This window comes from Hypanus sabinus, chromosome 18 (assembly GCF_030144855.1).
Source record: "Hypanus sabinus isolate sHypSab1 chromosome 18, sHypSab1.hap1, whole genome shotgun sequence".
In the NCBI taxonomy this organism is placed as follows: domain Eukaryota; kingdom Metazoa; phylum Chordata; class Chondrichthyes; order Myliobatiformes; family Dasyatidae; genus Hypanus; species Hypanus sabinus.
This window is the reverse complement of record NC_082723.1, coordinates 12,039,190-12,064,101: the sequence shown is the minus strand read 5'-3', so window position 1 is coordinate 12,064,101 and position 24,912 is coordinate 12,039,190. Positions and strand designations below refer to the sequence as shown.

The 24,912-nt window shown below is 41.7% G+C and overlaps 1 protein-coding gene across 3 annotated transcripts in view; it reads right to left on the bottom strand.

Moving 5' to 3' along the window:
* Positions 1 to 15,493, bottom strand: part of usp20 (ubiquitin specific peptidase 20) — an 84,107-nt gene extending 68,614 nt beyond the window's left edge. For all 3 annotated transcript variants that reach the window (XR_009516448.1, XM_059993660.1, XM_059993659.1), the window contains exons 1-4: positions 15,380 to 15,493; positions 13,768 to 13,865; positions 1,810 to 1,863; positions 993 to 1,055 (exon numbers count right to left, since the gene is read on the bottom strand). Coding sequence is in view for 2 of the 3 variants with exons in the window: in XM_059993660.1 (XP_059849643.1) it covers positions 993 to 1,055; positions 1,810 to 1,863; positions 13,768 to 13,848 (198 nt within the window). In the remaining variant the exon portion in view is untranslated. The remainder of the gene's footprint in view (positions 1 to 992; positions 1,056 to 1,809; positions 1,864 to 13,767; positions 13,866 to 15,379) is intronic.
* Between the last annotated feature and the right edge of the window lie 9,419 nt (positions 15,494 to 24,912).

The window sequence follows — 24,912 nt, the reverse complement described above, 5'->3', positions numbered from 1 at the left end:
CTGTCTGTTTTTGGGCGAGGCGGGGACATCACACAGCATCCACACCAGCTGATTACCCAGTTTGGCGGGGCCGAAGGCTGCTCCCCCTAGACGGGAACGAGCTGAGCGAGCCTGAGGCGACCCAAGGAGTTACACTTACAAGCAATGTAAGGAATTTGTTTTTCCATCAATATATTTAAGAGTATCAAAATGCTATGGACATTTCCTCCCATCGTTCCATTCTATGGAAACACAAGCATCAACATTCTTACTGTGCTACAATCAAGATTGTCCGAAAATAACTGCCACAAAAAAATCTAATAATCTGGCATACTGAGAATTTTGATGGTGCAGACTTGCAAATTTTTTGGACTATTGGATTTATTTCGTATTACTACCCCAAGCACGCTTAAATTATGCGTTTCTTTAAAAAGTATTTTACACAGTAGTGTAATAAACTTTCTGAAAAAACAATGAGTTCAAAGAGAGCAGAAGAAAATGGGGCAGAAGGAATTTCAGCATTTCCTGTTCATTCCCTTAGTTAATTTAAATTAGTACTGACCTAGAGGGGAAAAAAGGTAAGTGCAAGTGTTTTTTACTAATGATAATACTTGAAGCATTTTTGTAAATTTTTTGACAGCACTTGAAACAAAATATTTAAGACTACTTGACCAGTTTCAAAAATATTACTGATTATCATAGACACTTCAGTATAATTCCAGCATTATTGATAGTGCTAAACCCAGTCTCTGTTCAGTCTATTCCAGTTTGTGGGAGGATTTTCAAATACATAGCATCCTGTTTGTCAGCTCTTCATATCCGGATAAGATTAAAGCAAAAATGGATACATTTTTAAATGGTGAGTGAAATACAGCATGATTAGCCTATTGTTACAAGAATTATAATGGAAAATTGGAGACATACCCTAATATAAAGCTTCAACATGATTTATCAATAGATGGAGGGGACATACAAGTAGCTCCATCTTTCTCTTTTACAAAGGTCTCAATTACCTGTGAATGTAACGTGCTGTGGTCAACATATGATTCCCCACATCCTACATAGGAGCAGCCATTCTGTTTTGGGAAAGGAGAAAAAGAGATAAAGAAAATCAAATGGAAACAATATGTTGACTAATAAGGTAATAAAATATCTTGGGAAATAAACAGAAAACAAATCACAGTCTGAAATAAACCTCACACCTTAAGTTGTTCCATAGATCCATATTTATCCAGTATAATTTTTAAATCTTATATAATTTGCATTGCCAAACTAATATTTTTGTCTTAACTCCATTTGATGCACAGAACCAAGAATGAAAATGAGAGAAACCTAATAAGTCTACCCAATGAGATCGTAAGATCCTAGGATTAATGTTAAAGTACTGTTATCTACTTAAATAAAGCTAAGTGGTCCATTGAGCTATCAGAGTGGATGAACTCAAGACTGGTTCTCCCACCCTAACTAAATCCAGGCCTGTTTTCAAAGGATTTATTAACTATGCTTTCAATTTCACTTGCTCAACTTTCTCAAACTGTCTGGAATCCATTCTCCTTATCATAAAACATCTCAAGATGGATTTCTTCACAGCATGGCAAAAGGAAACATAAAACAATTGCCCATGAAAATAACAAAGTTCAGGAATTTGCAAGTTAACAGCAACAGCAAGAATATCGATATTAACTACTAAACTGTTTGACTTAATTTATCTGCATAAGTCTACAGCTAATTAGGGAAATGAATATTTTTGTCAACTTAGATGGCTCCATAATTAAATCAAACTTCTAAACAATGACATACTTTCTTATATATTTTATATAAATTACTTACTTGAAGGCAAGCCCATAAGTTTGGTCCACCAACTCCACAGGATTGGCATGTTCCCTGAAAGAAAGTCATTAGTACTATTATTTCAAATAGTTAAATCTTACAAGCAGCACACTGAACATAACTTAGAAATATCACTGATATAGAAAGGACTCCGAGGGCATCAGAGTCTCTTAACATAAGTGTATTAACAATAACAGAAATGCTAATACCCAAATGAAAGCATCATAGATATAACTGTTAGGCTGGTATTGTGCAAACACAAAGAATCAAAGATAAAAAGAATACTTAACTCAACGTCACCAACCTATCTGTCACAAATATATCAGTCCACAGCAGAAGAGATAAAAGTGACCACCATATATTGATACAGATAACTAAAATCCTATCATAAAATTGAGTAAAACTTCAACCTCTCCCAACTTTTTGAACGTCTAGCCACTTTCCAGCAGCACATACAAAATGCTGGAGGAACTCAGCAGGTCAGGCAGCATATATGAAAAAAAGTTCAGTCGACGTTTTGGGCCAAAACCCTTCGGCAGGACTGAAGAAAAAAGGATGAGTAGATTTAACAGGTGGGGGTAGGGGAGAGAGAGAAACACCACAGAGACCTGTAGAGAGGAAGGAATGAAGTAAAGAGCTGGGAAGTAGACTGGTGAAAGAGACAGAGGTCATGGAAGAAGGGGGGAGGGAGGACCACCAGAGGGAAGCGATGGGTGGACAAGGAGATAAAGTGGGAAAGGGGATGGGAACTGGTGGGGGGGGGGGGGGTGGCATTACAAGAAGTTTGAGAAATTGATGTTAATGCCGTCAGATAAGAGGCTACCCAAGCGGAATATAAGACTTTGTTCCTCCAACTGTGGACTACACCATTTTGAGGACACTTCTTAAATTGAAATAATGTAATAAACATGGGTTAATTAAAATTCAGAGCTTTGTATCACTATTGTAAATGTGATAAAAGACAAATGCAGTACCAAATAAGTGAAATTACACAATGCGTTGAAATGAGAAAGAATTTGAAGCAAAATGTTGTTGGCTAAAAAGTGAACATCAAGTCACTTGTTATTGTCATTTCGACCATAACTGCTGGTACAGTACACAGTAAAAATGAGACAACGTTTTTCAGGACCATAGTGTTATATGAGACAGTACAAAAACTAGATTGAACCATGTAAAAAACACAGAAAAAAAATACACTAGACAACAGACCTACCCAGGACTGCATAAAGTGCACAAAACAATGCAGTCATTACAATAAATAATAAACAAGACAGTAGGGCAGTAAGGTGTCAGTCCAGGCTCTGGGTATTGAGGAGTCTGATAGCTTGGGGGAAGAAACTGTTACTTAACCTGGTCGTGAGAGCCTGAGTGCTTTGGTGCCTTTTCCCAGACAGAAGGAGGGAGAAGAATTTGTATGAGGGGTGCGTGGGGTCCTTCATAATGCTATTTGCTTTGCGGATGCAGCATGTGGTATAAATGTCCGTAATGGCGGGAAGAGAGACCCCGATGATCTTCTCAGTTGACCTCACTATCTGCTGCAGGGTCTTGTGATCCGAGATGGTGCAATTTCCAAACCAGGCAGTGATGTAACTGCTCAGGATGCTCTCAATACAACCTCTGTAGAATGTGATGAGGATGGGAGGGTGGGAGATGGACTTTCCTCAGCCTTCGCAGAAAGTAGAGACGCTGCTGGGCTTTCTTTGCTATGGAGCTGGTGTTGAGGGACCAGGTGAGATTCTCCGTCAGGTGAACACCAAGAAATTTGGTGCTCTTAACGATCTCTACCGAGGAGCTGTCGATGTTCAGTGGGGAGTGGTTGCTCCGTGCCCTCCTAAAGTCAACAACCATCTCTTTTGTTTTGTTCACATTCAGAGACAGGTTGTCGGCTCTGCACCAGTCCATTAGCCACTGCACCTCCTCTCTGTAAGCTGACTCATTGTTCTTGCTGATGAGACCCACCACGGTCGTGTCATCAGCGAACTTGATGATGTGGTTCGAGCTGTGTGTTGCACCACAGTCATGGGTCAGCAGAGTGAACAGCAGTGGACTGAGCACACAGCCCTGGGGGACCCCGTGCTCAGTGTGATGGTGTTAGAGATGCTGCCTCTGATCCGGACTGACTGAGGTCTCCCAGTCAGGAAGTCTAGGATCCAGCTGCAGAGGGAGGTGTTCAGGCCCAGGCTCAGCTTTCCAATCAGTTTCTGAGGGATGATTGTGTTGAATGCTGAACTGAAGTCTATGAACAGCATTCAAACGTACATGTCTTTTTTGTCCAGGTGGGTCAAGGCTAGGTACAGGGTGATGGTAATAGCTTTGTCTGTTGAGCAGTTGGGACGGTACACAAACTGCAGGGGGTCCAGTGAGGGGGGCAGCAGTGTCTTGATGTGCCTCATGACGAGCCTCTCGAAACACTTCATGATGATGGAAGTGAGTGCAATGGGGTAGTAGTCATTTAGGCAGGACACTGAAGTCTTCTTTGGCACGGGGACGATGGTGGCGGCCTTGAAGCACGTTGGAATGGCGGTGCTGCCTAGTGAGATGTTGAAGATGTCAGTGTGAACATCTGCTAGCTGGTCTGCACATGTCTGCCCAATAACATTATGCACAATTCAATTTCATCGAGGGGACATGTAGTCCGGTAAACGATCTTACGCTAATAAAATTAAGATCAGGCAACACATACACATAGGGATAACAGATAAATCTTTATATTATTACTGTCAACTGTCAACTATGTTTTTCTTTCTTCTGCTGTTTCTATCAGCCAACCAGGTGCAATAGAAGGAACAAGGCCTAGACACTTATGTAAGCTCTGGTCTCTAAGTGAACAGCAGCTGTTTGTCGGGTGGTTTCTAAAAATAAGTACTGTATATCATACGCACTAACAATTAGTCAGAGCAGTGATTTGAAAGTCAGTAATAAAAGACTATCAATAAGAAACTTATGGTCAGCAAATATTGTTCCTATAATAATGCATATTGCTTTTTGTTTGTAATATGGTAGCAAACAAACATACAAATCATTACAAGTAATCCATTCATTTTGCAATCATATCTAATGGACTGGAAAAACTTTTAAACTGATAGGACTAAAAGGCTTACATCGACAATCCTGTGTTCCTTCATATAAATTGATCAAGTGTGCAGACTTGTGACATGTTTGATCAAGCTGTGATCCTGTAGTAATAAGGGAGCCTAGTAAGTAAATTTGCCTCCAAGAAGGCCACGACCTTGTCGTTGGGTTTGAAGGCTTGCATGCCTCAATGACTCGGAACGCTATGTTGGTAGGAATCAGGGCTTTATGTTTCGGCTCTTGGTAGGCCCACCCATGCCAAACAGGTCAAAGTGTAAAGTCCTGACTAAGAGTGGTCCACCGGTCCTCCAGGTTAAGAGGCTCAGCTCGCAGCTAACAACCCTGGCTGGTCAAACAAAACTGTTAAGGAAACAGCTATGAAGAATCCTTACACATCTGAGTGCAACAGTATTTTTGAGCCTCCATCCGGGATTTGCATGACTGACATGAATGAAAACTGAGAGGAAGCTGAACATCATCACAGATAGAACACCTTCACTGCTGCCCCAAATGCCAACAGTGTAGTGGGCAGTAAGTAAGCATAAGTAAATTTGGTAGCATGCATGCATTTCACACATACCTTTCCTCAAGCTCTGTAATCCGACCAGGATGTCAATTAGCAAATATCTATCAGTTTATTGTCATTCAACCGTACACATGAAAACCGCCAAATGAAACAACATTCCTCCAACACAAGGTACACAACATATAGTGATATTACTACAAATAATAAATAAGGTGTATATACCATATGTGACGAGATCTGAAGGATTATTCTAAGTGGACTGTTTCTTTAAAAAGAGAGAGCGGGAGCGAACAGCATGTGTGCTATTACAGGGAGAGAGAAACAAAAAAGTCTGAGAGTTGCCTTGGAAACTGAAACGTAGAACTATATGATTGACAGCTAGTGTTCAGCACTTGTGAAATATATATAAGGTCAAACACAAGGAAATCTGCAAATGCTGGAAATTCAAACACACACAAAATGCTATCTATCAAAACCATGACTTCACCTGCGAGTCAACTGGGGTGATATACTGTATCCGGTGCTCCCGATGTGGCCATTTATACACTGGGGAGACCTGCCGCAGACTGGGAGACTGTTTTGCCGAACACCGGCGCTCAGTCCTCCAGCAGTGGCGGGATCTCCCTGTGGCCACACACTTCAATTCCACAGACCACTCCCACTCCAATATGTCTGTCCATGGCCTCCTCTACCGTCAAGACGAGGCCACACGCAGGTCGATGGAGCAATACCTTTTCTCCTGCCTAGGTAGCCTCCTACCTGCCGGCATGAACATCCAACTCACAGACCTCCATTGTTACCCCTGCCCCCCCCTTACCCCCATCCCTATCTATTATTTTAGTCTGGTTCTCTTTCTCTTTTTTCCCCCCTCACTATAATCTCCCCCCAGCCCTACCTTTCTTTCTCTTTTATTTCCCATAATTCTCCACCTTCCCCCTAGCCCATTTCCCTCCAGCCTATCACTTCCCAGCTCTCTACTTCATCCCTCCCCCCACTTCTTATCCCCTCTCCACCATCCCATGTTACTTTACTCCTGATGAAGGGTTTCAGCCCGAAACATCATCACTACCTCCTCCCAAAGATGCTGCCTGGCCTGCTGTGTTCCGCCAGCATTTTGTGTGTGTTATATACAAGATCAGTTGGCTTTGTAATCAGACATGCCAGACACCAAGGAAGACACTGGTTGAGCTTTGTGTGCCCACGACAAAGGTGGGGTTTTTTAGCTCACAGTGTGGACAAAGGGGTGACCGGTGGAATGCTATCGGTGTGTTTAATCCTTGCCTGGGTTGTCCCATGTGAAAACAGCATCCACTTTTTGTGGTCACAGTCAGTCACTGTAAGTTCAGGAGGAGGAGGACAACGTGGAAGATCGACGGCATCGGTACTGTGAAGACAAAACAACTCCTTCTCTCTCTCCAACTCTACTCAAATCAAATTCCAGATCTGAACTGACTACTTACCATACCACCTTAAGACTGTATCATCTAATCATCTGAGCTAGGAGAAGCTTGGGAACTTTATTTACTCACTTTTATATATGCATATACTTTGCTAACCTGTTTACCTTATCTTGTTTTTTTTTAAAACAAAGTATACTTTATTCAAATATAAAATTATATACAATAAACAATTCAATGACTCTCAATCCTTTACAAATGTTTCCATTACAGTCTTTACATTTTCACACTTTTCACCACCCACGTGGCACTCTGTTATTCCATATTAACATTCCCTTGTTGAGGGCTATACACCCCACCGCCCTACCCTCAACTCCCGCGGGAGAAGAACACTAGACTCCAGGGAACAGAAACATTTTTTAATTAAACAAAATATACTTTATTCAAAAATAAAATTATATACAATAAACCATTCAATGACTCTCAGTCCTTTACAGGTGTTTCCATTACGGTCTTTACATTTCCACACTTTTGCCCCACAGGTGGCACTCTGTTACTTCATATTTACATACACTTGTTGAGGGGTATACACCCCGCCCCACTACCCCTCAACTCCTGCGGGAGAAAGACCCTAGACCGTGGTCCTTCCCCACCGGACCCTTGCGGTGGCTGCACCAAGTTTCACTGCGTCCCTCAGCACGTACTCCTGCAGCTGAGAATGTGCCAGTCGGCAGCATTCTCCCATGGACATCTCCATGTGCTGGTAGACCATCAAGTTTCGGGCCGACCAAAGAGCGTCTTTCACAGAGTTGATGATCTGCCAGCAGCACCGGATGTTGGTCTCGATGTGTGTCCCCGGGAACAGCCGGTAGATCAGAGAGCCCTCTGTTACGCAGCTGCTGGGGATGAAACTCGACAATGTCCCTTCCATCGTCCTCCATACCTTCTCTGCAAACCCGCAGTGCACAAAGAGGTGGGTCACCGACTCCTCCTCACTGCAGTCCTCCTGTGGGCAGAGAGGTGTGGGGACGACGTTCCGGGTGTACAGGAGGGATCGGACTGGGAGGGCCCCTCTCACCGCCAGCCAGGCGAGGTCTTGGTACCCGTTTGTGAGGTCTGGCATGAGGCATTTTGCCAGATGAACCGGACGGTCTGCTCAGGGAACCACCCCACTGTGTCCATCACTTCCTTCTCCTGCAGTGCCTGCAGGACCTTACATGCTGACCACTGCCTGATGGCCCTGTGGTCAAAGGCGTTGACCTGAAAGAACTTCTCTATGAAGGACAGGTATAGTGGCAACAACCAGCTGACAGGGGTGTTGCGCAGGAAAGGGGCCAGACCCATCCTTCATAGCCTGTCAACATACTGTGACAGGAATCCACCCTGGACACACTTAACAAACTCTGCCCCATCTAAACCTTTGAAACTAATCAAGTGCCAATCAATATTAGGGAAGTTAAAGTCACCCATGATAACAACCCTGTTATTCTTGCACCTTTCCAAAATCTGCCTCCCAATCTGCTCCTCGGTCTCTCTGCTGCTATCCGGAGGCCTATAGAATACCCCCAGTAGAGTAACTGCTCCCTTCCTGTTCCTGACTTCCACCCATACTGACTCAAAAGAGGGTTCTGATACATTACCCATCCTTTCTGTAGCTGTAATAGTATCCCTGACCAGTAATAACAAACCTCCTCCCCTTTTTCCTCCCTCTCTATCCCTTTTAAAGCACTGAAGTCCAGGAATATTGAGAATCCATTCCTGCTCTGGTGCCAGCCAAGTCTCTGTAATGGCAACTACACCATAATTCCATGTATGTATCCAAGCTCTCAGTTCATCACCTTTGTTCCTGATGCTTCTCGCATTGAAGTACACACACTTTAGCCCTTCTACCTTACTACCTTTACACCCTTTATTCTGCTTCTTTTTCCTCAAAGCCTCTCTTTATGTTAGATCTGGCTTTACTCCATGCACTTTTTTCACTGCTCTATCGCTCCAGGTCCCATCCCCCTCACAAATTAGTTTAAACCCCCCCGAACCATGCTAGCAAACCTACCTGCAAGGATATTGCTCCCCCTCGAGTTCAGGTGCAACCCATCCAATCTGTACAGCCCCCACCTTCCCCAGAAGAGATCCTAATGATCCAAAAATCTAAAACCCTGCCCCCTGCACCAACTCCTCAGCCACACATTCAACTGCCATCTCCTCCAATTCTTACCATCACTATCACGTAGCACTGGCAGCAATCCTGAGAATGCCACCCTTGAGGTCCTGTTCTTCAGCCTTCTGCCTAGTTCCTGAAACTCACACTTCAGGGCCTCATCCCTCTTCCTGCCTATGTTGTTGGTCTCAACATGTATCACAACTTCTGGTTGCTTTCCCTCTTGTTCCAGGATGTCATGCACCCAGTCAGAGACATCCCGGACCTTGGCACCCAGGAGGCAACAGACCATGCGGGTGTCCTTCTCACGTCCACAAAATCTCCTCTCTGTTCCCCTGACTATAGAGTCTCCAATAACGACAGCTCTCCTCTTCTCCGTCCCATCCTTCTGCACAACAGGGTCAGACTCAGTACCAGAGGCCCTGCCACCGTGGCTCACACCTGGTCGGTCGTCCTCGCCAACAGTATCCAGGACGGTAAACTTATTATTCAGGGGAATGGCTACAGGGGTGCTCTGCACTACCTGTCTACTCACCTATGTTTTCCCCCACTCTGTCACCCAACGACCTGCTTCTGGCAGCCTAGGTGTGACTACCTCCCTGTAGCTCTCATCTGTGACTGCTTCATTTTCCCTTATGAGTTGAAGGTCATCCAGCTGCTGCTCCAGATTCCTCACACGGTCTTCCAGATCGCCCAGCCGCAAGCACTTCTGGCAGATGTGACTCTGCAGGAGAGGGGAGATCCCCCAAGACTGCTACATCTCACAGGAGAGGCACATCACCATCTCAGGAGGCATTGTAAAGACTAACTGGGAACAAGCTCATCCTCCGCCTCTTCTCATCGAAGCCTCTAGAGTCAAAGCCTCAAATTTCCACTCCTTCACTGGCCCACTCACTCACTGGCCGCTCCGCTTGAACTACCCCTCTATTTAATTGTTTGAGCTTTTCAAACTGCTTGGTCATCTGACCTTGATTGCCCAATCAGCTGCTTTCTGCTGAATCTGAGCTGTTCAAATCTTGATTGTCTAATCAATGGCTTTCTGCTGAGCTACTCAAATCTTAATTCAAATTAAAGATGTACTCAATGGCAGGAAGAATTGTGCCTGTGATGGAACTGGCTGAGTCTATAACCCTCTGCAACCTCTCGTGTTCCTTTGCATTGGAGACTTCATTATCAGGCTAAAATGCAACCAGTCACAATGCTCTCCGTTGTACATCTACAGAAATTTGCAAGAGCCTTCAGTGACACATCTCCTCAAACTCCTTATGAGTAAAGCCACTGGTGAGCCTTCTTCATAATTCCAACAAAATGTTTCGCCAAAGATAAATCCTGCTGGATGTTGACGGCCATGAACTTGAAGCTGCTCACTTTTTCCACCACTGACCACTGGGACTGGTGCACGTATTATAGACTTCTCCTTCCTGAAATCCACAATCAATTCCTTGATCTTGCTGATGTTGAATGTGAAGTTGTGGTTAATGAAATCTAGTAATCTTATAGCTATCATAACCAAGACCAAATTACAATTTTATAACTTGATCTTAAATTCCCTTGTTTCTGTGGTGGGATTCAAAGACACCTCTCCAGAAGTCAGACTGCTGGTCCAGTGCTAAGATGCTACGCTATATCAACAATGTCACTGCTAATGACAAAGAGAAAATATTTGCAACTAAATTCAACCAAAGTGTCAAGTAGATGATTCATCACAGCTTCCTTCCAAGGCCCCAATTCACCAAAGTTAGCCTTCAGTTAATCTGATTCACTTTATCTCATATCAGGAAATGGCTGAAAACACTGGATACAACAAGATTATTCACACCATAAAAAATCCCAGTTGCTATATGGCTGACATACTCCAGGATCAACCATGTTCACAGAGAAGTAGCTGTAGTATAGTTACAACACTGACATCTACATGACAATATGGAAAATTATCTACTTCCTATTCACAAAAAGAGGATAAATTCAATCTCAATTAATTAATCTCAATCAAATAGGCACCAGGAAGTGTTGTCAATATTGCCAACAAGTACAACTCAGTCCCTCAAACCCTTCTTGCTGATACCTACTTTCAGTTTCATCGGGATTACCTAGCCCCATACTTCATTCTCTGACTTGGTCCGAACATCGAGCATAGTCATGAAACTAACTATCACAGACATCAAGGCAGCACTTCACAGAATATAGCTTGAGGGGTCCTGGGAAAGATGAACTTATTGAGCATGAAGACAAAACTACTCCAATATTTGGAGGAATACTCATCAAAATGACAGTTGTTGAAGTCATTTATCCCAGCTCCAGAAAAGGACAATGGGATTTCCTCAGGGCAGTAACCTACACTCATACAGGAGCACAAGGAAACTAGGAGGCTATCAGGCCCTTCAAGTCTGCCTCACCATTCAATGTGATCATGGCTAACCCAAGCTGGTGTAAATTCCTTTTGTGTCTTTTCTTTATACCCCTCTATTCATCCATTTTTCAAATTTTATCCAGTCCACTTTAAATACTTGTAATGATCCAGCTCTCTTCTACCTTACAATGAGTTATTAACTTCAAACTTTCTGCATAATCACTCAAAGAGTTGAACTGCATGTGCATGTAACCAGAGCTGTATAACTCATCTCCTTCTACTTCAGGCCACAAGCTTATCAATCACCCCTGCTGTGGACACTCTCTGGAGGTCCAAGATCCATATGCTCCACGACTGCTGGACTAAGTGTGTAAATGTAGGAGGGGACTATGTTGAAAAATAAATGTGCTAGGCTTTTTAAAATTGACTCCTTCTACCTTAGGCCACAAACTTATCAATCACCCCTCATACTTTTTTTTCTAAATCACAAGATAATGCTCATCTTGTGATTTGATCTCATTTGTACTGCTGCCCAAATAATGCCTGGCGGTATATTCTAAACCAAGCTCTTTTCTATAAATGCTCACTCTCAGGTGTGATACTTGCTAGTCAGAGTGAAGATTTATTTACCTATCTGCACTTATGCGCCATTTTACCAGGTCTGTTTTTGAAGCCAAGTATATTTTATTTCTGTGTACATTATTAAGCCACTTTCTTTTATACATTACATGTACTCCAAAACAAATACCCTTCATTTCAATTCTGAAGTAGGATATTTGTTCATTTACAAGTTACTTCAATGCTCCTTCCAGAGCTAAAGCTTACTGCATGCAAAGCATCACAGTCTGAGAAAAGCTTAAAATTGGCCTCATCATTTAGTCTATTAAATTAGTTTATCATGCTTTTAACACCAAGAGTAATAACCTAAGTAAGGTTATCTTTAAAGAAATCTAACAAAATCACTGTTGATTCATTGGAGGTCTGAAGAGATGCCCTATGTAACTTAATTGAAAAAGGACCGAAGAATTATTTATCTGCATACGGAGTTAGCGCTTATAAGCATGTTGTCTTGTTTTGAGATATAAAATTCATACAGAAAATATTACAAAATAATTAAGGGATTTGGTAGAATCAATGCACAAAATAAGCTATTGTCTCTGATGGAGGAATTCAGAAAAATAAAGACATAATATTTGAGACAGGCCATTTAGAAGTGATATTATTAAACATTTTTCTACTGGAATGGTAACGGAAGTGTGAAACACTTTTCCAAAAATACATGACTGGTAGAAAAGTTGAAACTAAACTCAATAGATTATTTGAAAGACAAATGTATCAAAAGACCTGGAAAAAGGCAAGGAAGAGAAAATAAGTTAAACTGAAAGTATAGATCAGTTATTATCCAATCAGAGGAAGATATGAATGGGCTATATCTGCCCTTATGCTGGTAGTAATGTCTTAAAATTGTGTGGAGCTTGACACCAAAGATTATTTATGTTTCTTTCAATTTCTCATTCTCCAATTGATTTCTTTCGTAAGTCAAAACCCTGCTGTTTCATAAAACAGGGAAATTTATGTTGCATAAGATAATATTAGACCATTATGGATTTACAGCAATGGAATAGAACAAATTGTATTTTATTAAATGGAACTGGGAATTCAACTGCTGCTTAGGAATTAAAACATTATTTTAAAATCCTCCATTACTCTGCAAAAACTTAAAATAACTGAACCCAATTCCAACAATGACTTTGAAAAACAAGTTCAAAGATTTAAACCCACGGATGAAGAATGAACAGGAATACATTTCCAAGTTATGATAGTATGAGACCTAATTGGCAATCTGCAGGTTATGGTGTTCCCACATACCTGCTACCTTTACCCTTCTTGGCGGTCAAAAAATGTTAGATAGACAACTGCATAATTAATTTTGTGGAGGGCATGTAATGCAGTCATAGTGCACCAGTGGTGAAGAAATTAAATTTTCAGATGAGTGCGGAGCTAATGAAGCAGACGGCATTATCTGAATGACATTACATAGTAAAGCCTATCAAAAAGCAATGAAAATAAAGAATCACTATCTGTGTTTTGCTGTGTAAGCTGATGGATATATCTTTTTAAAATCAGCATTACAAAAACTAAACCTTGAACATTGTCTTGGAATCTATCACATTGACTACATGTATTTATGTCCAATAGAGGTCAACTAGTGTTCCACTGGTATGACAACCTTGATAATGTCTCAAGTATCTTGAGTGGAGGTTAACAAGCATAATACAGAGAAAGCTGTACTAAACCAAAAATATAAAAAAAAGACACTGATCGACAATAACTATGGCATTTTACAATGAGTGCTAACTTGCCAGTGCTAGGTGGTTTGAAAAAAGAATCAATCTGACTCAGGCCACATATCAAAGTTAGTGCAAGAAATTAGCAAATTTAACAACCCCTTTACCTTTGATTTTTGCAACAGCTCCTCTCTCGTGATTTCTCCAATGGAATCCAAATGTGGACAGATATCAGCCACGTTAGACATTGCGCAGAACTTCGATGCTGAAAGAAAAATTGGGGTTATAATGGGAAAATACACATAGATTTATAAGCAGTCCCATTACTGATAAAAAATATTAGGTAAAGTATTAACTTGATCCAACCTCACCTCAGCAAGATCATTAAACATGGTCTTTCTCCATGTAACAAAATGTCATACCTCCTTATAACCCAATCAATATATTTGGTGGTAGCTGCACTGTTGCATGGAGACAAAGGAGGCCCTCAATGTGTGCACATCTTAATCAATTGTCCGATCTGATAATTCTCAATAAAAATAACTGTAGAGTTTTAAAAAACTGATTCTAATTCTTATGAAGCTTTAAAGGGTAGATGCAGAATTGATGCTCCCCTGGCTGTACTGTATAGAATTAGAGATTGGGTATTCAAGATTAAGTATAAATTTCTTCATTCAAGGGGTAGTAATTTTTATAAAATTCTCTACTGAAGAGGACTGTGGATATTAAGGAAGCCCAGACACATGTGTTAGTAAGGGAATTCCCATATGGCTTGGCTGCCTTAATATCTACAAATCCATTGCCAGCCTTTAATTCATTAAGCCTTCATAACTCTCTACAATTGAGAATGCCAGACATACACTACGCTTTTGATGACAAAAATCTTTTCTCAGTCCTGAATGCCTGATTCTAGGCACCTCAGTCAGGGAAACATTCAGCTTACTGAATGGCAGGGCAAGAACCGAATGGCCCGATCCTGCTTCTATTTATTGATTTCTTATGATAGCACTCTGTTTAAGAAAAAAACGCTTCCTGCTTCATACATCTCAATGTACTGGACTAGAGTTTGAGAACAATAACAATGATTTAATATTATAAGTAAAGACAGCTGCAAGGTGATTTCGTTACTGTAACCTCTGATCTGATTACCAGATGCAGTTTATAAGACACAAAATTGTAAGTTCAAAAATAATATTTGAATAACAGTGACAATGGGCGGAGTATATTTCTTCCAGCTGATCCGAGCTGTTATCGGGGAGGGCTATGGTGAGAAACCTGAGATTTCTTCAGAAAAATTCCCACTCAAAAGAAAATCTGGTCCCCGTCCGCACTGACATTATCGGTAAGGAGGCTGTAATTCTGCTTGTCATACGGCCAGAATCCCGTACGAGCATCCACACATGAACTAAGGACACTGCTGATATTTGACAGCCACAATTAACCAAGTTGTTACGCACGTTGGAAATCAAGCCCATCTCCATTCATTCTCCACCCCAGCCTCACTGCAAATGAATTCTGAAGCTGGGTGTTTGGGGGTTGATTGGGGTTTTAGACAAAAAAAAATCAGAGGACATCTAATGGGTGCTGAAATCAGAGTGAACACGAAGAACTTGTGACGCCGGGTGTGGCGAAGGAATAAGCGACAGCAAACCTCCTGCCTAACAGCTGTCACAATCCAAGGCACACCGGGGCAGGCGCTCAACAAACGACGAAGAACCGCCGATTCATTTATTTTTAAAAATCTATCAACTTAAAACAGACTCGTACTCCAACATTTACCTTGTTTCGCCAGCCCTCTGTAATCGCTATCGCCCCCTTTTCCTCACCCTCTATTATTTTGGTTCAACGCTAACCAAGTCGCACCTCCGCCATATTGGAAAAGCTTGTGCCCGCGGTGTGGTCTGGGAATCGTAGTTCCCCGGATGACAGGGGACTACAACCGCCCTCTGATCGCGCGAAGGCCTCTGGGAGCTGAGAAGTTAAAACACTGCAGATGCTGGAAATCTGAAGTAGAACTAGAAAGCGCTGGAGATGTTTAGCTGGTCGGGCAGTGTCCGTGGAGGACAAACGTTTCAGGTCGATGATCTTTCATCAAAAGAACCAGGATCAGAAAAGGCTACAGAAAGTGATAAATAGAGCCCACTCCATCACAGACCTTCTCGCCACTGAGGACATTCACAAGAAAGTAGCATCAATTATCAAAGACCCCTACCATCCAGACCATGCCCCCTTCCATCAGTTTTAGGTCCCACACCCCCAGGTTCAGAAACAGTTATTACCCTACAACCCCATCAGACACTTGAACTGGCATAGATAACTAATCACCACTACTCTGAACTGTTTCTACAACCTATAGATTCACTTTCAAGGACCATTTACAACTCATGTTCTCAGGATTAATGTTATTTACAGTTTGGATTCTTTTGCATATTGGTGTGGTGTGTGTCAGTCTGTGTCATTTTATGTATAGCTTTTTGTAAATATTAGATTTCTTTTTTCCATAAGTGTATGTAACACACACACACACACACACACACACACACACACACACACACACACACACACACACACACACACATAATAAATTTATTTCGAGGCTTTGAACTAAGTAAAAGTGAGAAATCAGATGCTTTTAGTTGTAAAGAGCAAAAGTTCTGTTTTCTCTTCTGGAGACTCTAAAACTAGATGGCATAGATTTTAAAAAGTCATTGATAAATCCAATGAAAGGTGAAGAACATGGAGAAAATATACATTAGACAGGATGTACATCAAACCCCAAGAAAAGATTCCGTTTGGTAGAGTCTGTGTAGCATGACACCCCCCCCCCCCCAACCCCCCAATCCAGCCATAGATGAGAACTGGAACATCAGGGAACCTGGGAGTACAGTATATGGTTTTAAGTACTATTGTATAAAAAGGTCGCATGGACCACTTGCTCATTCTACACTTACAACTCATTACTTTGATGCTTACAGTTGTGCAGTAACGGTGCAAAAAGTATGACAAAGTTGCAAAACCTGCTTAACATTTCTGTGCTTTATACCACACAACATCATTTTGTTCAAACTGTAATAAGATACCAGAGTATATGAAGTGTTGATGTTCATTTCAAATCAGATTACCATCAAAATGTCAAACACAAAGCTGATCTGATTTGACTTTAAAAGGCAAATTGACAGACAACTATTGAATCCATATTTCACTGTACTTGCCCAAGGTATTTCAAATATATAAAAAAGAACCAACTAGATGAGTTACAAAAAACTAATTATGTACACACTATTTAACAAGTGAACACTGTTTGGTAACTTTGTATTGTATTTTAATACTATACCCAAAACATGTGGTTCACAAAGCTGTAGTTATTTCTTACCTATTTTTAAATTGTATATAATTTAACAGCATTATAAGCTTTCACCAAATGCCTGACAAAATTTGAAAAAGAATTTGCCAAGGTATCTGTTGTATATTTAACATTTCAGTGATTATTGAGTAATATTGTAAATATATTGTTTGATTAAGCATTTTTGTTTAAATAATTCATGATGGGTTATATGTAAAAGTACATGAATGGCTTACATTATCACACCACCGTGTCATATCTGACTGCCTCACTAAAGTATATGAAGTAAGCATATTCATCCCAACTCCTGTTTTAATTTTGATTAATTTGTGGAGTTACAGAACAGGGCAAAGCCACTGTATTTGAGCGTAAATGTAGCTTTCAAGCATTGCTTTGTTAATTGGTGCATTTAGCATGTACCAGTAAAAGTCTGATTATCTGGCATCTTACAAAGTGCAGCACAGTACTGATTGACATTTCAGAGGGAAATGTTAAATCAGTGGAGGGTCACTACTAAGGGAGCATCCAGATTGGCAACAGATTGTGCTGAAGGATCATCAAGGCCAATTCAGGATAATCCAAAAGGAGGGCTTGGACTCAGATCTCAACAGAGTTGAGGGAGCACTCATGTTACCTGTTGCTGAGAGAGTGATGGTAGAATTCCCAAACCATTATTGGGTTAATATGGATATTCAATTAAACACCTGTCAAGTCTTGATATTATCTTATATACTTATTTATTTATTAGTAATATTATTTTTCTTTCTTCTTTTTGTATTTTAACATGTTGTTGTTCTTTGCACATTGGTGATTATTTGTCCATCCTATTGAATGCAGTCTCCCCTTGACTCCATTGTGTTTCTTGTATTTACTGTAAATACCTTCAAGGAAATGAAGCTCAGGGTTGTATATGTTGGCATATATGTACCTTGATAATAAATTTACTTTGAACTTTTAAGTCCAGCACGTACAGAGCTTATCATGTAATGTGTTGAGCTGTGCTAGCCACCCACAATGGTGTGGCTAGGTACAGTTCAAATGCCATCTATAAATTTGCTGATGACACAACTAATGTTGACACAACATTTTCAACCTCTCACTGCTATGGGCAGGTGTTCCCACTTGTTTCAAAAAGGCAACAATTATACCAGTACCTAAGAAGAATACTGTAGAAGAAGAAAAGCCTTAATGACTATCACCCAGTAGCACTCTCATCGACAGTGATGAAATGTTTTCAGAGGTTGGTTATGACTAGGCTGAACTCCTGCCTCAGAAAGGACCTGGACCCATTGCAATTTGGTCAACAGAAGATGCTATCTCAATGGCTCCTCACATGTCCTTAGACCACCTAGACAACACAAACACCTACGTCAGGATGCTGTTTATCGACTATAGCTCAGCATTTCATACCATCATTCCCACAATCGTGATTGAGAAGTTGCAGAACCTGGGACTCTGTACCTCCCTCTGCAATGGGATCCTTGACTTCCTAAACAGAAGACCGCAATCTGTGTGGTTTGGTAATAACATCTGATGATCAACACTGGTGCACCTCAGGGGTGTGTACTTAGCACACTGCTCTCCTCTCTTTACCCCATGACTGTATGGCTAGACATAGCTCAAATACCATCTATAAATTTGCTGATGATACGACCATTGTTGGTAGAATCTCAGGTGGTGATGAAAGGGCATACAGGAGTGAGATATGCCAACTAGTGGAGTGGTGCCGCAGCAACAACCTGGCACTCAACAACTCAACATCAGTGAGATGAAAGAGCTGACTGTGGACTTCAGGAAGGGTAAGATGAAGGAACACATACCAATTCTCATAGAGGGATCAGAAGTGGAGAGAGTGAACAGCTTCAAGTTCCTGGGTGTCAAGATCTCTGAGGATCTAACCTGGTCCCAACATATCGATGCAGTTATAAAGAACGCAAGACAGTGACTATACTTCATTAGGAGTTTGAAGAGATTTGGTATGTCAACAAATACACTCAAAAACTTCTATGGATGTACTGTGGAGATCATTCTGATAGGCTGTATCACTGTCTAGTGTTGGGGGGGGGGGCTACTGCACAGGACTGAAAAAAGCTGCAGAGGGTTGTAAATCTAGTCAGCTCATCTTGGGCACTAGCCGACAAAGTACCCAGGACACGTTCAAGGAGCGGTGTCTCAGAAAGGCAGCGTCCATTATTAAGGACCTCCAGCTCCCAGGGGTTGCTGAGAAACATTGTTACCATCTGATAGGAGGTACAGAAGCCTGAAAGCACACACTCAGTGATTCAGGGACAGCTTCTTCCCCTCTGCCATCCAATTCCTAAATGGACATTGAACCCTTGGACACCACCTCACTTTTTAAATATATTTCTGTTTTTGCTCAATTTTTAATCTATTCAATATATGTATACTGTAATCATTTATTTATTATTTTATTATTTTCTCTCTCTCTGCTAGATTATGTATTGCATTGAACTGCTGCTGCTAAGTTAACAAATCTCACGACCCATGCCGGTGATAATAAACCTGGTTCTGATATTCATTGGCAGAATTTCAGATGGTGATGAGGAGTTGTACAGGAGTGAGATAGATCAGATGGGTGAGTGCTTTTCCAGCAACAGCCTTGGAATTGATTGTGGACTTCAGGAAGGGGAAGTCGAGGGAACACACACCAGTCCTCATCGAGGATTCAGAAGAGGAAAGTTGTCAGCAGTTTAAAGTTCCTGGATGTCAACATCTGAAGGAGTCCATCCTGGGCCCAACATGTCAATGCAATTACAAAGAAGCATGAATGACAGTGACTATTTTTCATTAGGTGCTTAAGGAAAATTGGAAGGACACCAAAGACGCTGGCAAATCTCTACTGATGTACTGTGGAGAGCATTCTAACTGGTTGCATCACCGTCTGGTGTGGAGGGGTTCACTGCACAGGATCATAATAAGCTGCAGAAAGTTGTAAACTCCGCCAGCTCCATCATGGGCATTAGCTGGACACATCCAGGACACTTTCAAAAGTCAGTGCCTCAAAAAGGCATCATCCATTCTTAAGGACACCCATTGCTTTTTTCTCATTCCTACCACCAAAGAGGAGGCACAGGAGTCTGAAGACACACACTCAATATTTCAGGAACACCTTCTTCCCCTCTGCCATCAGATTTCTGGATGGGCAATGAACTCATGAATATTTTTACCTCTCTTTTTGCATGAACTATTTCAATTTAATTTTCTTTTTTCTATAAACTTACTATAACTTATAATTTTTATTATGCATTGTAGTGCACTGTTGCCACAAAACAACTAACTTCATGGCATTTGTCAGTGACATTAAATCCGATTCTGACTCTGATACTGCAAGCTTGGCTACTGATCAGTAGTGTACTTAGTTCTCTCAACTTGACAAACTTACTGCTGCAATGAAACATGTATAGACTGCCCAGAGAAATGATCACTGATTTTAATAAAATAGGTCTGTGACTACACCTAGTAGAGAATAGGAGAAATTACCAAGAATTGCTTGAATCCAGTTGCAAGTCAGCACCTAGCATGAATTAATGATCTTGCAGTGCATTTAAGTTGAGGACACATTGATCTATCTATTAAATGATAACATTTTCCACGAGTTAGGCATCATTACACTCAAAGCTAAACCACAGATAGAAATTATCAAGAACTTTTTCAGGATGAGTTAAGTTTCCAATCAGCAACCACAAAAAGCTATACTGGATTTGACAACACGAGTGAATCTGCAGATGCAGGAAATAAATAAAAAAACACAAAATACTGGCAGAACTCAGCAGGCCAGACAACATCTATGGGAGGAGGTAGTGACGATGAAACGTTGTCACTACCTTCTCCCGTAGCTGCTGTCTGGCCTGCTGAGTTCTGCCAGCATTTTGTGTTTTTTAATGGACTTGACAGCGTTAGCAGACAAAACTAAACAAACTAGAATGCATTTCTTCAAGGAGTGCAACAAACAGGCGTCAAGAATACTCATTGAGAGGAATGAAGCATATAACTCAACGAGGGCTAAAGTTCACCAAGTCAGGACCGTCATTTTTGAAGGCTGTTTGCACATTTGTCCTAAAAAACGAAACAAGTGGCCTTTCCTGGGATTGAAGGCCTGTTTGTGTGTGTGAGTGTAAGAGTGGGAGGGCAAGTCGGAGGGTGGAAAAGGGACTTGTTTTGCTCTTGTTAACTTGTTTTGTTTGTAATGGACACTCACTGTCCAGGGCCACGGAGCCTTTCCTTTTTTTTGCCAAGCTTAGCTTCCTAGAGATTTCTATGTTTGCAAACGTAGCAGCTTAAACTTCTAGAGATCAAAATGTTGTTTCTGAGTGAGATAAACTCACAAATTTTCTTTGTTCAGCTTCATGTCATAAATGGGAGCCAGTCTTCGGTTCTTAGCGTAAATTGAAAACAATAAACAGTTTGAAATTAAAAGGACAGCTTTGCAATCGAGCACTATCTATAGAACACAGGCTGTTTGCTCACAGCACCTGACTAACTTCTCAAGAGCAGCAGTTTAAAACAGTGGGATTATTTATTGGGCTTGTTTCAGACCAGAAAATGCAGCTAATTTATTTAGTTCAAGGAAGATTGTGCACCAGATTGATATAATCACTTAGCATATCAAATAACCGATCTGTTAATAGTTAGAAGGTTTGTATGCTCAGAAAGTCAGTTTTATAGCATTAATTGTGGGAACTGGGAGCTGCAACTCCAGAAGCTTTTTGACCATTAGTTTATGAAAAAATATTTGAAAAAAATGTATACATGTGAAGTCACCCAAGTGGCAGAGAAATGATATAAATATAGAGAGCAGTCAAGCCTATTAGGAATGGCCCAGAAACATCAAGAAGAATGACAGAAACACGGGGTAAACTAGAATCTATTTCCCTGACCTCGATTTTTGTGACAGATGATTCATTCGTCTGCATCTCATGGATATGTCTTTTTAGCTTATAGTAATTATAACTGTATTTTGGAAATCCTTTATGTTTTAGAAATAATTTGTAATTTGGAAATCTTAGAAATCCTGTGAATTTTAAATGTGTTTTAAGAATGTTATCTGGATTTTTAAAAAGTATCACTAAAAATAAAGGAATTGTGTTAAAACCACTTTGTTAACTGTAAGTATTGCCTCCTTGTAGGGAGGAAGGTCACACCATTAAAATAGTGGATATTAGTGGAGGATAAACAAGGAAGCAAACTAGTCTTTGAAGATTGGATAGTTACAGTATAACCTCACTTTAGTGAGCGTACTCACAGCCATCTATATCAGTTAAGGCTTAAGGCTTGAGTTTAGAACCTTGTGGTCAGTAAACCCAATACCATCACGTGCTTTGTTGTTGTTATTGTTTGTGTTGTTCTGCTGAACATTGTGGACATGCTATGTTGGTGCAGCAGCACATTTTGTGTGTGCTGCTTGTCAACACTAATGACACATTTCACTGTATGTTTCAATGTTCATGTGATAAATAAACCTGAATCTGGTGAAACAAACACTCCCTTCGTAATTGATTCTTAACTTTGTTCTAACCTGCGAAGAGAAGGCTTTCACTATACAAGTTTTCTTTTAGCAGGTGAATCTTATTTTAATGAACGAGAAACATTTTGATATTCACCGAAACACATACACTAGATTCCAGAACTAAAGTCCTGGTTTCCTATTTTTGCCGCAAAAATATTAGCACATATCAAATGTGTGAAAAGTATTGAGATGATTTTCCATCCAGCAAATGTCTGAAATTTACTGTAATAATCAGGAAGTACATATTATTATTCTGCAGTTATGTCTGCCTTGTCTGCAACTTAACTCTAGTTCTTTGAAATTCACCTTGCAATTTCGGTAGGGCTTTCCTGAGCACGTCATTTACAGTCAGAGGTGTCATCTTTCAGGGGGAAAAGAACATTGATGCATGTGGAGCAATCAATGTTCCAAGCCTACACCGGTATCTGTCCTTCCCTTTTCTTGCGTTATATCGACGACTGCATTGGTGCTGCTTCCTGCACACATGCTGAACTCGTCAACTTCATTAACTCTGCCTCCAACTTTCACCCCGCCCTCAAATTCACCTGGTCTTTTTCCGACACCGCTCTCCCCTTTCTGTTTCTATCTCTGGAGACAGCCTATCCACCGACATCTACTACAAACCTGCTAACTCCCACAGCTACCTAGACAATTCCTCCTCCCGCCCTGTCTCCTGCAAAAATGCTATCCCTTTCTCTCAATTCCTCCGCCTCCGCTCTCAGGATGAGGCCTTTCATTCTAGGACAAAGGAGATGTCTTCCTTTTTTAAAGAAAGGGGCTTCCCTTCGTCCACTATCAACTCTGCCCTCCATTGAGTCTCCTGTATTTCACGCACCTCTGCCCTCACCCCAGCCCCCTGCCAGCCCACCAGGGATAGAGTCCCCCTGGTCCTCACCTATCACCCTACCAGCCTACAGATCCAAGGCATAATCCTCTGTAACTTCCGCCACCTCCTACGTGATCCCACCACCAGCCACCTCTTCCCCTGCCCCCACTCTCGGCATTCTGCAAGGATCGCTCCCTACGCGACTCCCTTGTCCATTCATCCTCCCCCATCCCTCCCCACGACCTCCCTCTGGGCACTCATCCCTGCAAACGGAAGAAGTGCTACACCTGCCCCCACACTTCTTCCCTCACCACCATCCCAGGCCCCAGGCAGTCCTTTCAGGTGAGGCACCACTTCACCTGCGAGTCAACTGGGGTGATATACTGTATCCGGTGCTCCCGATGTGGCCACTTATACATTGGGGAGACCCGCCGCAGACTGGGAGACCGTTTCGCCGAACACCAGCGCTCAGTCCTCCAGCAGTGGTGGGATCTCCCTGTGGCCACACACTTCAATTCCACAGACCACTCCGACTCTGATATGTCTGTCCATGGCCTCCTCTACCGTCAAGATGAGGCCACACGCTGTGGTGAACCTGTCTGGACACGCCTCCCCGGCTGACTGCTCCTGTGGCTCCTCCCACGGACCCCTGTATAAAGGCGATTGGAGACACCGCCCCGGCCTCAGTCTCTAGGATGCAGTGTGGTGGTCAGTTGCTGCTTGTTCTTTCTTCCAGCCAATAAAAGCCTATATCTCCCCTCACGTCTCAGAGAGTTATTGATGTTACATCACACGCAGGTTGATCTCCCACCTAGGTATTCTCCTTCCTGCCGGTATGAACATCCAACTCACTGACCTCTGTTGATACCCCTGCCCCCCCCCTTACCCCCATCCCTATCTATTATTTTAGTCTGGTTCTCTTTCTCTCTCTTTTCCCTCCTCACTATAATCTCTCCCCCCAGCCCTACCTTTCTTTCTCTTTTATTTCCCATAATTCTCCTTCCCCCAGCCCATTTCCCTCCAGCCTATCACTTCCCAGCTCTCTACTTTATCCCTCTCCCCACTTCTTATCCCCCCTCTCCACCATCCCATGTTACTTCACTCCTGATGAAGGGTTTCGGCCCAAAACGTCGTCACTACCTCCTCCCATACATGCTGCCTGGCCTGCTGAGTTCTGCCAGCATTTTGTGTTTTTATCTGACGCTAGTTTCTTCTTTCAGTGAGCGGAAAGATCCAGTGACACTAATTTGAAAAGCAGAGGGAGAAACTCAAGTTCCCAGTAGTATTTATCCTTCATTCAGTCAAACAACAAAAAAAAGATGATATGATATTAAAAAGCAAACAGGAGGAAATCTGCAGATGCTGGAAATTCAAGCAACACACATGATATTGCTGATTGTATGAACTTGCTCTGCACCTGTTGGTTTCTCTATTACATCAGTAATTACACTTCAAAATTTTGTCTTGTTAAGAGTTTTATGTGTTCTCAAAAAGATGTTAAGGGCTATGCACAACTTCAAGTCCAGTACTCTTATGTCAAAATATTTTGCTCCAGGGATCATCTTACCTACTGCTTTGTGGGCAATGTAGTCCAATTTGTCCCGGAAGTTATTCGC